At 48.6% G+C, this 16,092-nt stretch overlaps 1 protein-coding gene across 7 annotated transcripts in view; it reads left to right on the forward strand.

Annotated features, from left to right (window-relative positions):
* The window catches only part of LOC144499506 (dedicator of cytokinesis protein 9-like), a 359,791-nt gene that overhangs the window by 251,442 nt on the left and 92,257 nt on the right, over positions 1-16,092 (forward strand). For all 7 annotated transcript variants that reach the window (XM_078221534.1, XM_078221537.1, XM_078221538.1 and 4 more), the window contains 4 exons: positions 7,016-7,194; positions 11,488-11,604; positions 13,103-13,226; positions 14,610-14,743. In XM_078221534.1, coding sequence (XP_078077660.1) covers positions 7,016-7,194; positions 11,488-11,604; positions 13,103-13,226; positions 14,610-14,743 — 554 coding nt within the window. The remainder of the gene's footprint in view (positions 1-7,015; positions 7,195-11,487; positions 11,605-13,102; positions 13,227-14,609; positions 14,744-16,092) is intronic.

A 16,092-nucleotide genomic window follows, 5' to 3' on the forward strand; every position in this document is an offset into this window, starting at 1 on the left:
AGGCACATTGAGATTGCCAAGAAGATTCATGAGGCTGATATCAGAACTGTGAGGTTATATCTTATCAGGCGAGGAGGAACAAATCTTTTCTCTAGAAAGGAATAGGGTGACCCTAATAGAGGTGTCCACAATTCTGAAAGGTTTGGAGAGAGTTGATAGAGAATGTTTCCTCTTGTGGGGAAGAGCATAACTAAAGGTCATCATTAGAAGATAGTCACCAAGAAATCCGACAGGGAGTTCAGGAGGGACTTTACCCAGAGACTGGCGAGAATGTGCCTGAGGTGAGCAGTATAAATGTATTTAAGGATAGGCACATGAGGGAAAAAGGAATAGAAGGTTATGATGATAGCTTGGGAAAGATGGGAGGAGGGTTGAATGGAGCATAAACATTGGTTTGGACTATTGACAGCCCTTTGCGGGTCTGTATAATCAGTATAATGCTAATGTAAAAATGGAAACTCTGTATTTTAATCTGCCACGTTGATTACTTTCTTTAACACAAGCGGATTGGTGGGAACATTGTGAGAAGGCTAAACAATAATGCATAATTTGTGTGTAAGTTGAATTTGACGACTTCTGGGATTTCAATGAGAAAATTCTACCTGATGTGGAAGGAGGTGAGAGAAGCTTCCTGGCAGTTGAGTGAATGAACCGATCACTCGTTTGATCTCATTGTAATAAGTCAACTCATTTGCGTTTGCGTGTGTTTCCCGTGTGTGTGCGTGTGTTTCCCATGTGTGTGCGTGTTTCCCGTGCGTGTGCGTGTGTTTCCCGTGTGTGTGCATGTGTAATCTTTTGAGTACCGTGAGCATTTTCAGCACAAATCTTTTTTTAATTGAAAGGGGGCTATAAATTGGGAACTGCTTCCCCAATAATATTTAGGGATTGTGAAACATTCTTGAAGATTCCAGGTCCAAGACTTGGATTTTTCCGTGCCTCAATTTTCTTCAAAGTTGATGGGGTGAATTTTACCGTCCCGCCCGCCACGGGAATCGTAGCGGGCGAGGGGCGGACCACAGAGAGATCCGTTGACCTCGGGAAGGATTTTCTGGTTTCGGGACGAGCGTGGTTGGAAAATCCTGCCGATATCTCAGTGCGAGGGAGATTTTCCAGGGCTTTCTCTTGACACGAGCAGCGAGCTCTTACGGTTTTGCTGCTTCTTACCGGCTGCTGAGGCAGCTCCCAGTGGAATTGCAACGGTTTCGCCAAACAGGATGCCTCTGATTGTGAGGCTTCTGAGATGAGGTGGCACAGTGGGTTAGCACTGCTGCCTCACAGCGCCAGGGACCCAGGTTCAATCCCAGCCTGGGTCACTGTTTGTGTGGAGTTTGCACATTCTCCCCGTGTCTACTTGGGTTTCCTCCGCCTGGGAACATCACCATCTGCAAGTTCCCCTCCAAGTCACTCACCATCCTGACTTGGAAGTATATCGGCCATTCTTTCACTGTCACTGGGTCAAAATCCTGGAAGTCCCTCCCTAACAGCACTGTGGGTGTATCTACACCACACGGACTGCAGCGATTCAAGAAGGCAGCTCACCACCATCTTCTCGAGGGCAATTTGGAATCCGTAACAAATGTTGGCCACATCCTTGGGAGTAATTTTTTTTTTAAACTGCTGTAAAATGCATGGCAAACTACATACTTCAATCCTGAACCGAAGGGCGGGATTTTACGGCCTTGCTGGTCCCGAAATGATCAAATCCTGCCCGAGGTCACCGGACATTTCCATGGTCCACCCCTCGCCCGCTCCGATTCCCGTGGTGGGTGGGATGGTAAAGTTTCTCCTTAAAAAGTAATTATTGGGCAGTCCAAAATTTACACAACACGGTTTCTGCAGAGGCTAAATATGGCCTTGTTTGGAAACCTGCCTGGGAGGTTCAGCACTTCAGGGATTTATACACCGCTGTACGATTGAATCCTGGTGAAGGCAGTATGTGGGGAATGGGATACGTAAGAGTGCTGGGGTGTGTCCTGTACCCAGTGTGTTCATGACCCAGTTTTCCTGCATGGCGCCTTGGCTGCTTTGGCGTGATTCACGTTTCCCCGTCACGCGACCTCGCCATTGCCGCGGAACTGGTCGTCTTCCATTGTTTGCACTTCTCTTGTCTGCAGTTTGATCTGGTTTTGCGGTGCTTATTACCACAGAGTGGCTTGACGTGTCGAAGAGAATAAAGTGTGTTGCATCTATTTCTTAACAGTGCAAGTTTGCATGTGTGTGAGATGCTTGTGGTTTGACATTGTGGAATACACCAACCTGCGCGCCAATAAATTCAGTATGTACACCGACTTTATCTCCGCAGTCAAATAGGGCGCTCACTCTGCCCCCTCTCCTCCTGGCCCCTCTCCTCCTGGCCCCTCTCCTCCTGGCCCCCTCTCCTCCTGGCCCCCTCTCCTCCTGGCCCCCTCTCCTCCTGCCCCCTCTCCTCCTCCTGCCCCCTCTCCTCCTGGAGAAGGGACCCTTGCGGGGGAGAATATTCGACTTTTTTACAGCACAAGGTTCATTTTCTGCTCCCTCAAGTTGAAGGAAGTTCACAGTCTTTACCGATCTCCAGTCATGCGCAATATCCTCATTCCGTTACACCACATTGAACACGAACAGCCTATGATTTCAGGAGGAATTTTGGATGGGACCTTGAACTTGCTGCATCACGGGGGGGGGGGAGGGGGGGGGGGCGCGAGTGGGACTGACTGGATTGCTCTGCAGAGAGCTGGCATGGTCTGAGTGGGCCGAACGGCCTCCTGTGCTGTAAATGATTCTGTGCGTCTGACACTTGGATCCTCCCTGGAACCGGCTGTCTGGGGAAGATCACTTCCTGAGTTTAGCCTGTGTCCTTTGCATTTGGATGCTGCTTCTTCCCAATTCCCATTCCTGTAATAGTCACTGTCAGCTGTGGCCACGCAGTTGGGAGGTTGCCAGCTCCAGTAGTCACTTACACAGATGTTGCATTCTAAGTGAGATTATACAGATATATTTTTGAAACTAGACTGCATTCCCTTCACTGTTGAAGATTGTGAGTTGATATAATTGAAGCGTTCAAGTCAAGATGACCCAAAGGATTAAGAAGAGGTTTTTCTGCATGAATCTATTGCTCTGTGATCTCTGCACTGTGTTCATAGAATCCCGACAGTGCAGAAGGAGACCATTCAGTCCATCGAGTCTGCACCAACCACAATCCCACCCAGGCCCTATCCCCGTAACCCCACACATTTACCCTGCTAATCCCCCTGACACTAGGGTCAAATTTTTATCATGGCCAATCAACCTCACCTGCACATATTTCGACTGTTCATCAGCTTCTAGTCTGCATCTACTTCAACCCCTGTCCTACAGATGGCCAATCCTTGGTCACCATCTCCTCCCGCCCCTTCTCTCCTCCTGCCCCCCCCCTCCTCCCGCCCCCACCCCTCTCCTCCCGCACCTCCTTCTTCCCTACCCCCCCCACCTCGTCCTGCCCCCTCAGGCGACACGGTACTCTAAATGTGGCCATAATCAAGCTTCCAATGTAGCTTAACATAATCCTTCTACCTTTCAATTTGATCCCTCTCAAATTATACCCGAGTGATGATTTTTCTGCCCGTATTTGTGCAGAAGGATTTTGATAACTCAATTGCTGCCTTCTGGACATTTCTTTTCCATTTAATTACGTTTTATTTACCGAAGGTTTTCTTCCCATCATGTCCAATTACCTTGTCCCACTCCCTTCATAACAGGATTCAACATTGGGGATATTTCACAAGGAATAGAAGCAGGAGTGGGCCATTCGGCCCTTCAAGCCTGTCCCACCATTCAATATGATCATGGCTGCTCTATGTCGGCCTCAGCTCCTTTTCTGAGCCATTTCCCCATCGCCCTCTATTCCTCGATCGATCAAACATTTATCCACCTCCACTTTAAATACTCCGAATGATCCAGCCTCCACCACGCTTTTGGGGGGAGAATTCCAGAGATTCATCACCCTCCGCGAGATGTAATTTCTCTGCAGCTCAGTTTTAAATGACCAGCTCTTTATCTTGTAGCGATGTCCCCTCGTTCCAGACTCTCCCATTGGTGAAAACACTGATTGTGTTTCTGATATTCGATAAATCAGATTACTTGATTCTTTGCCTGTTGTTGGGGCAAGTGTTGTTGTTAAGTGATTCTCTGTCATGCTTGCCCCGTTCCTACCTGCAGTTCCGATGATGAAAGCACTTAGTGCTTTAGCAAGTGCCGGTTGTTAAGTGTGAGGCACCTGTCATCCATGTGACAGTGTCGGGAGTGTTTGTGAGGGTGAGGAGAGAGGGGGGGGTGTGGAGAGTGGTTAGGGGTGGACGTTGGGGGGTGGGGTAGTGGCAGGGGAGCGGGGGGGTGGGGGGGGGGCGGAAGGGGGGTAGTGGCAGGAGAGCGGGGGGGTGGGGTGGCGGAAGGGGGGGGTAGTGGCACGAGAGTGGGGGGGTGGGGTAGTGGCGGGGGAGGTGGGGTAGTAGCAGGAGAGCGGGGGAGTGGGGTAGTGGCAGGGGAGGGGATGTGCAAAAGAGAAATTCCTTGAGCAAAATGCAACTTCGAAGGTGATGGAGCAGAGTGGGGATTCCCACAGCTGCTGTGGGATGCGTCTGTTTCTCCCTCCCTTCTCAGTCGCGGGGCTGATTAACTCTTTATGTTGCAGAGACACTGGAGAAGATGGTCGGAGGGTTTTCTAGTCTCCTGACACCTGCTCCCGAACTGTTTGACCGGCAGACGGGGGAAAGCACGACTGCTTAAAGCTTCTTCCCAGATTTGTCTCAGTCCCTGCTGCTTTCGAAACTCACTCCCAGAGACTTGCTGCCTCCTTTTCATTATCAAATACTGATTGTTTATCGAATAATCATGCTTTAATTTTTTGAGAAAATTATACAACACAGGAGGAGTCCATTTGGCCCATTGTGCCAGTCCTGGCTCTTTGAAGGAATGATCCAATTAGACACACACCCCCCCCCCCCCCTCCCCCCTGTTCTTTGCCAGCATTTCTTTTCCAGTTCAAGTTTTTCTCCAATTCCCTTTTTGAAAGTTCCTATTGAATCTGTGTCCAGCGCCCTTTCAGGCAGCGCCTTCCAGATCACAACTCACTGCGCTCTCCCCGTGTCTGCATGGGTTTCCTCTGGGTGCTCCAGTTTCCTCCCACAGTCCAAAAGACATGCTGGTTAGATGGATTGGCTATGCTAAATTCTCCTTCAGTGTACCCGAACAGGTGCCGGAGTGTGGCGACTAGGGGATTTTCACAGTAACTTCATTGGGGCGGCATGGTGGCACAGTGGTTAGCACTGCTGCCTCACAGCGCCAGGGACCTGGGTTCAACTCCAGTCTTGGATCACAGTCTGTGTGGAGTTTGTACATTCTCCGTGTCTGCATGGGTTTCCTCCGGGTGCTCCAGTTTCCTCCCACAGTCCAACGATGTGCAGGTTAGCTGCATTGGCCATGCTAAATTGCCCCTAGTGTCAGGGATTAGCAGGGTAAATATGTGGGGTTACGGGGATAGGGCCTGGGTGGGATTGTGGTCGGTGCAGACTGGATGGGCCAAATGGCCTCCTCCTGCACTATAGGGCTTCTATGAAAACACAAACTCCTCTCCTATCTGATTCTTTTTGCCAATTGCCTTTACTCCATGTCCCTCTGGGTACCGGGGCTCATGCCACTGGAAATAGCCTCCTTATTCACTCTGGTCAAAGCCCATCATGAGTATTGTGTCTGTAAGACCCAGCCCAATTTTTATGCTGTCCTGTCACTCAGCGAGTTCTTGAATCCGGGACGTGCTGCCTGACAGGGTGGTGGATCGTAACCCACTGGGACCACTAGAGTTGTTCTTTCAAAGACCTAACATGTGCATGATGGGCTGAATGGCCTCCTTCACTAACTCATGATCCCATGACTGTAGCAAATCACTATGTCTGGGGAACGTTTAAATCTGAATTCCCACTGCCTCGGAAAAGCAGCCAGCATAAGTAAGGACCCTCCGCACCCCGGACATTCTCTCTTCCACCACCTTCCGTCGGGAGAAAGATACAAAAGTCTGAGGTCACGTACCAACCGACTCAAGAACAGCTTCTTACCTGAATGGACTTACTTTGCATTAAGTTGATCTTTCTCTACACTCTAGCTATGACTGTAACACTACATTCTGCACTCTCTCCTTTCCTTCTCTATGAACGGCATGCTTTGTATAGCGCGCAAGAAACAATATTTTTCACTGTATCTCAACACATGTGACAATAATAAATCGAATCAAAAATCGGCTTGTGTTTCCTGCTGGCCCATCCAGGTAAGGAAGAGTTTCCCAGCTTTGTTTGGTGTGTAGTTTTGGAGGCGGTTGGGGGGGGAAGGCAGGAGAGGATGTGGAGAGAGAGAGGGAAAGCTCCCTGGAGGAGCTGCCGACTCTCCCAAGTGTTTTTAGGCGCGGAAACACGATGTCGACAAGTAGAATGAGAGCAAAATACTGCAGGTGCTGGAAATCTGAGATAAAAATGGAAAGTGCTGGAAATACTCAGCAGGTCTGCGGGGACAGAAACAGGGCTAACGGGCGGAATTTTACCGGCATGTTCGCCCGAGGTTTGTATGATCCTGCGCGAGGCCAACAGAGAACGCAATTCTCCGAACCTCACCCACCCCCGGAATCGGGGCGAGCCTGCCGGTAAAATTCCGGTCAACGTTTCAGACCTAAATGATCCAGCGACAGATGTTTCGGTGGAGAATCGTGTGGAATCAAACCAGCGGGCAATGTGGACACGAGGGAGCTAAACTCTGTCCCAATTTGTAAAGAACTGGAATGGTCCCACCCAGATTCTTAACGTCTGAGGCTCCTCAAGTCAGAAAGAACGACTCGAGGGATTTAATTACAGCTGTTTAGTGGCCAGAGCAATTTCTGTTCCCAATAAGAATACAAACTCAAGTCCACCCTGTATTTAAAGTTCCAATCTTTGTGCTTATTTTCGTAGAGCGGTCAGATTTAAAAGCGCGTAGGCTCCCAGAATCATCATTTGTGCTCACTGTTCTAACTCTTTAGACTTACAGCTTGACTTTTCGCTGACTGATGATTTCTGCAAGAATCACTTCCTGGTGGGGCTGTTGCTCAGGGAGGTTGGCAGCGCACTGCAGGAATACAGAGACGTCCGTCAGATTGCAATCAGCGTGCTCAAGAGTCTGATGATCAAACACACCTTTGATGATCGCTACACAGCCAAGGTAAGCAAGAGTAATAAATGTCTGCCGGGCTGTGGGCGAATGTGTTGCAGTGGAATTCGCTGACCCCTCTCCTGTGATAAGATCGCACGATATCCATTTTAATGTACGGAGAGTCATCGTAGCAAAAGTGCGATGTGTCTGTAGAGCAATATTCCAAAAAAGAGTCAGCACTTCCCGACTGGCAAGAGATCAGGCGGACAGTATCTGACAGGGATGTACCTCAAAGTGGGGAAAAAAGCATTCCCACGACACCACACGGATCTCTCATTCCCACACCCTCAATGCTTACAACAACTTGCATTGGTATAGCATCTTCAATATAGTCAAGCATCCTTGGGCGCTTCACTGCAGCACCTTCAACCAGAATCTATGAGGTGGAGATGCTGGCGTTGGACTGGGGTGGGCACAGTAAGAAGTCTCACAACACCAGGTTAAAGTCCAACAGGTTTATTTGGTGTCACAAGCTTTCGGAGCGCTGCTCCTTCATCACCTGATGAAGGAGCAGCGCTCCGAAAGCTTGTGATACCAAATGAACAGCATCTAAACAGCAGCACCCATTGGGACAGGCTATCAAAAGCTCGATCAAAGAGGTTGGGTTTTAAGTTGCATCTTTGAGGAGGAGGAGAGAGACGCGGTGATGTTTAGGGACGAGGTTCCTGAACATGAGACCCAGGCAGCTGAAGTTTAGAGTTTCTGTGTGGACAGGTCGCAGTATTCCCTTTCTCAGCTCCAGTCCAAAGTTCAGTAATCTCTGAATATTCACCCGTCTCAGTCTTCGACTGCTCCCCCTGCATAGAATCCCTACAGTACAGAGGATGTCATTCTGCACCGACCCAATACCAACAAGGCTCTATTCCCGTAGCCTCATGCATCTACCCTGCTAATCCCCCTGACACTAGGATCAATGCACCCTAGCCCGCGCATCTTTGGACTGTGGGAGGAAACCGGAGCACCCGGAGGAAACCCACGCAGACACGGGGAGAATGTGCAAACTCCACACAAACAGTGACCCAAGCCAGGAATCGAGCCCAGGTCCTGGTGCTGTGAGACAGCAGTGCTAACCACTGTGCTACCGTGTTGCCCATGCATGTTGAAAATCAAGTGAGCAGCACTGGCTGCTTTCTCTCTCATTCAACTACTGAACATAAAAGGGGAACAAAGTCATTCAGACTCTGAGAACTTCTTAAACTACTCTAGGGTATAGAAACACTATAAATGCTACAAATATCTCCAATATGTTTAACATCCACATAACTACATAAACGCACAATATAAATTGGTGGCACGGTGGCACAGTGGTTAGCACTGCTGCCTCACAGCGCCAGAAACCCAGGTTCGATTCCCAGCTTGAGTCACTGTCTGTGTGGAGTTTGTACATTCTCCCCGTGTCTGCGTGGGTTTCCTCCGGTTTCCTCCCACAGTCCAAAGAAGTGCAGGTTAGCTGGGATTGGCCATGCTAAATTGTCCCTTAGTGGGGACTGGCAGGGTAAATACATGGTGTTACAGGGATAGGGCCTGGGTGGGATTGTTGTCAGTACAGGCTGGATGGGCCAAATGGCCTCCTTCTGCACTGTAGGGATTCTATGATCCTATGAAATAATGTGGCTATAAGACAGGGTGGAGACTGGGAATTCTGTGGCCAATAACCCTGACGCCCCCAGAGCTGGGAGGTGGGTCCACCGTGGGTGGGTTCACCGATTGGAGGGTTCACCGGACGCAGGGTCGGTAACCAGAGTGACACAGCTTTAGGACAATTGGCGACGGAAACAGAGGGGGAGATGGGAATTTTTTTACACAGTGAGTTTTCTGATCTGGAACCCGTTGGCTGAAAGGGCGGGGAATGGAGAAACATTAGTGACTTTCAGAAGGGGAATTGGATAAATACTTAGAAAGGGGAAAAGATTGCAGTTCTGTGGGGACAGGCCAGGGGGCGTGGAGTCAATTGGATAGCTCTTTCAAAGAGGCATCACAGGCACGATGGGCGAATGGCCACCTTGTGCTATACGATGTGATGATCCCAGCCTTAATGTGAGGCTTCCTTCCCCAGCTTAGTGGATTCAGGAAGGCTGTGAGGAGAGTTTGTGATCCATTTGAAATGGGAAGATATCAATAACTCAGTGTTTGATGTTGCTCAGAATGGGTGCTGTTGGGCTTGGCGCCGGTGTGGGGGTCACAGCTCACTCTCACCACCTGGTGGAAGAATGTAACATTGCAGTGCCTTCTAATGTGCAGCCACAAGTCAACTTGCTGATTGGTGGAAGGGAAAGACAAGTGGCTCGTAGCCTAACAGCCCCTCCCTGCCACACACTCAGAGATTTTGCAGAATACTTGTGAGAAACAGAAGCCAGTCTGACACAGATGCACTGGGAATACACTATTGTTTTCATGATAAGTTTCTTGAGGGGCACGGTGGCACAGTGGTTGGCACTGCTGCCTCACAGCACCAGGGACCCGCGTTCGATTCCCAGCTTGGGTCACTGTGTGGAATTTGCACATTCTCCCCATGTCTGCGTGGGTTTCCTCTGGGTGCTCCGGTTTCCTCCCACAGTCTGAAAGACGTGCTGGTTAGCTGCATTGTCCATGCTAAATTCTCCCTCAGTGTTCTCGAACAGGCACCAGAGTGTGGCGACTAGGGGATTTTCACAGTAACTTCATTGCAGTGTTAATGTAAGCCTACTTGTGACACTAATAAATAAACTTTAAACTGGAGTGGGTGATAAATGCCGCCTGTTCTGCAGTACCCACTTCCTGTGCTCCTCCGAGTGGCGAATCAGAATGGAGGCGCTTCGGATCGTTTCCGAATGGGAAAGAGCACAACCTTACAGCACAGAGTGAGGCCATTTGGCCCACTGTACCTGTACTGGCCCTTTGAAGGAGCTATCCAATTAGTCCCCCTGCTCCTTGCAATCTAATAGGATAATAAATCGGAGCAAGACTCAGCATGTAGCCCATCAAGCCTGTTTAAAGTTTTAGAAAGTTTATTTATTAGTGTCACAAGTTGGCTTACATTAACACTGCAATGAAGTTACTGTGAAAATCCCCTAGCCGCTACACTCCGGCGCCTGTTCGGGTACACTGAGGGAGAATTTATCACGGCCAATCAACCTAACCAGCACGTCTTTCAGACTGTGGGAGGAAACCGGAGCGCCCGGAGGAAACCCACGCAGACACGGGGAGAATGTGCAGACTCCGCACAGACAGTGATCCGAGGCTGGAATTGAATCCGGGTCCCTAGTGCTGTGAGGCAGCAGTGCTAACCACTGTGCCACCGTGCCACCCTTGATGTTCCAGCATTCAATAAGACCCATGGCTGATACAATTGCAGCCCCAATTCCACTGTCCTCTCTGACCCACCCTTGGCTGGCATGTTTGCCCTCATTACAACAGTGGCCGTTTTTCAAAAGCATTTCAGACATCCTGAGATTGTGGAAGGCACTATATAAATGCAATCTTTCTTTTAAATGCTTTATTATGGCACTTGTATTTTAAATTTATTCATGGGAATGCGTGTGTCGCTGCCCAGGACAGCACTTATTCCCCTCACTAATTACCCTTGAGTGTCTCACTCGGCCATTTCAGAGGGCAGTTAAGAGTCAACCACATTGCTGTGGGTCTGGAGTCACATATAGGCCAATCCGGGTAAGGACGGCAGATTTCCTTCCCTAAAGGACATTAGTGAACCAGATGGGTTTTTACAACAATCGACAATAGTTTCATGCTTAGACTTTTCATTCCAGATTTTTATTGAATTCAAATTTCATCATCTGCCATGGTGAGATTCGAACCCGGGTCTCCAGTGTTATGCTGGGTCTCTGGATTACTACTGGGAGGTGATGGCCTAGTGGTATTGATCGCTAGACTATTAATCTAGAAACTCAGCTGATGTTCTGGGGACCCGGGTTCGAATCCCGCCACAGCAGATGGTGGGATTTGAATTCTATAAAAAAAATGTCTGGAATTTAGAATCTACTGATGACCATGAAACCATTGTCGATTGTCGGAAAAACCCATCTGGTTCACTAATGTCCTTTAGGGAAGGAACTCTGCTGTCCTTATCTGGTCTGGCTCCAGAGCCACAGCAATGTGGTTGATTCTCAACTGCCCTCCAGGGGCAACTAGGGATGGGCAATAAATGCTGGTCAGCCAGAGACACCCATGTCCCATGAGTGAATTTTTAAAAAGTCCAGCGACAATACCACTGTGCCACTGCCTCCTTAATGGGGTGTACAATGTTCCGATGCGAGTGCGGTCGTTCTCCGCTTCTCCTCATGACCCTAATTCTCTCCTTTCTAGAGTCAACAGGCCAGGATTGCCACTCTGTATCTGCCTCTCTTTGGCCTCCTGCTTGAGAATGTGCAGCGCATCAATGTGAAGGACAGCTCCCCATTCCCCATGAACCAGCCCAGCAACGTGAGTAACTCTGTCCAACACGGTCGCTATGGAAACCGAGCAATCGATTTCTTTCCGCATTATTCCTCGTCATTCCATTGTTAGGCTTCAGCGAGTGTTGCATTGTCCATGTTACACAGATTCTTGGTGGTTGCATCTCTTACTGTTTGAACATTCTCAAAGTGTGGGGTAAACATGGTGTACATTGATAGAGTGGGCAGACCTGTGACTGATACAATGGGTGAGTGCGAGTTTATTCACTTTGGGCCCAAAAAAGGTCAGTCAGATTGTTTTTGCAATGACGCAAGGCTGGTTCTCACTCCTGCCACTGTGCGTCTGTAGTGGAGGGAGTGAGTGTTGAAGGTGGTAGATGGGATGCCAGTCAAGTGGGGCTGCTTTGTCCTGGATGGTGTTGAGCTTCTTGAGTGTTGTTGGAGCCGCACTCATCCAAGCAAGTGGGGAGTATTCCATCACACTGCTGACTTGTGCTTTGTAGATGGTGGACAGGCTTTGGGGGAGTCAGGAGATGAGTTATTCTCCACAGGATTCCCAGCCTCTGACCTGCTTTTGAAGACACAGTATTTACATGGCGAGCCCAGTTCAGTCTCTGGCTGATGGTAACCCCTCAATGTCCATAGGAGAGAGAAGCGGAGAGGCTTAGGGATGGAAATCCTATTGTGAGTTTGAACATATTTCGGTTGGATTTTATGTTGTACCAATGGAACGGCAGAGAAATTGTCATTAGGGATTTGAACATTGCTGAAGAAAGAGAAAGGTTGCTGAAGTTTTTCATCTTGCACTCATCAGGACAAACACAAGAATGCCAAATTTCAAACAATCACAACAACTTATACTACAGGAGAAAAGGGTGCTGCTGCATGTGCACTCTGATTGGCTGAGGCATTCCCATGGAGAATGCAGTGGGGAACTATAGGTTCCTGGCTAATTCGAGAAAGGCACAAGATTTGAAGGTTTGTTTTCAGAGGCTGAGAGATTTGACTGCTGTGAGACGAGTAAACATTACTGTGGGTTCCCCCTCAGTTTCATTTCACTCGCTGGAAGAGGTCGGAAGAGGAGGGCACAGAATCCTATTGTTAGGAAGAGAGGACTGAGTAAAATAACAAAACATAAGCAGAAAGTTCTGGAAATGCTCAGCAGGAGACATCACCTGTGAAGAGAGAGGAACAGAAGCTGCCATTACAGGGTGATGACCTTCCATCAGAATTGGGCGATTGCGATGTTTTTCTGAATTTTAAGCAAGTTAAGAGTCAGGGTAAACAGGAGTCGGGAGAGGGGAAGGTTTGGAATCGGGTGGAGGGCTCGAATGATTCAACAACAACTTGTGTTGATATTGCTGCCTTTAGCAGAGTAAACCATTCCAGGCGGCTTCACAGGAACGTTACCAGACAACAACTGACCCCAAGCCTTGGAGCAGATGCAGCTTGGTCAGAGAGGTAGGTTTATCGGAGAGGAGGGAGCAGCCAGAGGTAGAAATAAACCATTTTGTGTTTTGATCTAGAGTGGAAAAGAGGAGTCATTGTTCAGCTTGCAAACGGGAAACACCATGCTGACACCACAGAAACCAGGAAACTCGCTGGATAACAACATTCACAAGGACGTATTCGGCGTGATCTCTGGCACAGGTGGGAAACTGAAACACAGTCACTCTCTGGCTTTCGCTGTTACCAAACTCTGTCTGCTTGGATTTGAGTTTACAATAAGTCTGTATCGAATCATAGAATCCCTACAGTGCAGGAGGCCATTTGGCCCATCGAGTCTGCACCAATCACAATCCCACTCAGGCCCTATCCCCGTAACCTCGTGCATTTACCCTAGCTAATCGCCCTGATGCTATGTGCAATTTAACCTGGCCAATCCACCTAACCCGCACATCTTTCAGACTGTGGGAGGAAATCGGAGCACCCAGAGGAAACCCACGCAGACACTGGGAGAATGTGCAGACTCCACACAGACAGTGACCCGAGGCCAGAATTGAACCTGGGTCCCTGGTGCTGTGAGGCAGCAGTGCTAACCACCGTGCCGCCCTTCTGGGTATTTGCTAGCCAGCCATGTCCTGGAAATGAATCGTCAAGTTCCAGAAGAGTAGAAAACCACCCCCGATTAGCGCTGTCGCTGGATTGAAATGAAAGGTGCTATTGGGAGGGTGAATATTTGTTGATGTGGAGATGCCGGCGTTGGACTGGGGTAAACACAGTAAGAAGTCTCACAACACCAGGTTAAAGTCCAACAGGTTTATTTGGTAGCACAAGCCACTAGCGCTTTCGGAGCGCTGCTCCTTCGTCAGGTGAGTGGGAGTTCTGTTCACAAACAGGGCATATAAAGACACAAACTCAATTTACGAAATAATGGTTGGAATGCGAGTCTTTACAGGTAATCAAGTCTTAAAGGTACAGACAATGTGAGTGGAGAGAGGGTTAAGAACAGGCACCCGTGCACGGGCATTCGGCCTCTGATCTTCGGGTAAGCGCTCTCCAAGGCGGCCTTCACGACACACGACAACGCAGAGTCACTGAGCAGAGACTGATAACCAAGTTCCGCACACATGAGGACGGCCTCAACCGGGATCTTGGGTTCATGTCACACTATCTGTAACCCCCACGACTTGCCTGGGCTTGCAAAATCTCACTAACTGTCCTGTCTGGAGACAATACACCTCTCTTTAACCTGTGCTTAACCCTCTCTTCACTCACATTGTCTGTACCTTTAAGACCTGATTACCTGTAAAGACTCGCATTCCAACCATTATTTTGTAAATTGAGTTTGTGTCTTTATATGCCCTGTTTGTGAACAGAACTCCCACTCACCTGATGAAGGAGCAGCGCTCCGAAAGCCAGTGGCTTGTGCTACCAAATAAACCTGTTGGACTTTAACCTGGTGTTGTGAGACTTCTTACTGTGAATATGTGTTATCAGGGCCACCCTTGTGAGCTGTTTGATGTGTGTTACTCAGTAATTTGAAACTCCCCTCCTTGGGATAAGCTCTAACACCTGTTTATCTGTCGATAGCTTCTCCTCATGGATCCTCTACCCCGACCATCAGTGCAGTGAGACACGCAGACTCCCGAGGTTCTCTAATCAGCACGGATTCTGCCACCAGTCTGCCAGAACGGAATGCTGAAAAGAACAACTCTCTCGATAAGGTAGAATTCCACCTCCAGAGCTTCAGTGTTGCAGAAAATATTAATGGTGAACTTGATGCTTAGGCCGTATTCCGTTACGATGCGTTCACCATTGGCCCGGAATTCCATCGTTTAGACGTTTTCCCACACCCTTCGACTCAAATAGCTTTCCGATTCCTCGGAGTGTGAGCTGATGACAGCACAGGGAAAGCGATGAGGAATCTGGGACCTCGGTGAATGAGGAAACAAAGTCTACCTTCTCAGCCAGTGAGATTTAAGGATTGAGACAGTAACAGGGGAACACTGGAGAAGGAAACCGGCTGAACGAGAGTCAAATCAGGGACAGGAAGTGAAATAGAGGGAAAGAACAGTTGAACTGAAAGAGAAAAAAAAGGCAGAAAAAATTTATTTTAATTTTTTAAGTTGGCATTTCTAAATTGGAGTTGAAATCTCCTAATTCGCGATTTGAAGGAATGAGACTCCACACTTGTAATACTTGGCTTCCTGGGCTGGAGAAGTTGATTGGAAGTCATCAGCATAGAATTCAATCATTTTGAAAAGGGCCATAATCCTGTTAAATACCAGCTGTAATTTTTACCCACAATGAGTTTCACGGGTTACGCCGCAATTTCCTAAACCTTAGGGGGAGTTTGGGATGAGCTGCTGGTTCCGTGAGGAGGAGCGGAGTGAATTGTCCACTAAGTTGTAGCAAATGGGGGATCTCGCCCTTGGTACAAGTTGCGGGAAGATTTACACATCAGTAATGGTGAGGGTTATTAAGCTTAAGTTTATTTACTTATTAGTCACAAGTAGGCTTACATTAACACGGCAATGAAGTTACTGTGAAATTCCCCTAGTCGCCACACTCCAGCGCGTGTTTGGGTACACTGAGGGAGAATTTAGTATGGCCAATGCACCTAACCAGCACATCTTTCGCACTGTGGGAGGAAACCGGAGCACCCGGAGGAAACCCACGCAGACACGGGGAGAATTTGCAGACTCCACACAGGCAGTAACCCAAGCCGGGAATTGAACCCGGCTCTGTGAGGCAGCAGTGCTAACCACTGTGCCACCAATCACATACCTTTTCGGTGAATTCTAGGCCATCTCTGATGTGTTTTGTGCAATGTTGTTTGAGAATCTAAATGTGTCCTTGCCTCCTTTACACTAACAGAGGGACAGGCTCATTCGAAGACACTCTGCTTTTGCAATGTTGACTAACAAAGAGGCTGAGGAAAGTTCAAAATCTACCCGGAGGAATTGTGTTACTGTGGATTTTTCCATTTTAACTATCCCAGCCCTGCCGGAGAGGATCTTGCATGCTGCTTTGTCTCTTGAAGTATTTGTCTCTTGCTCACATAGTTGAATGT

This window comes from Mustelus asterias, chromosome 10, assembly GCF_964213995.1.
Source record: "Mustelus asterias chromosome 10, sMusAst1.hap1.1, whole genome shotgun sequence".
Taxonomy (NCBI): domain Eukaryota; kingdom Metazoa; phylum Chordata; class Chondrichthyes; order Carcharhiniformes; family Triakidae; genus Mustelus; species Mustelus asterias.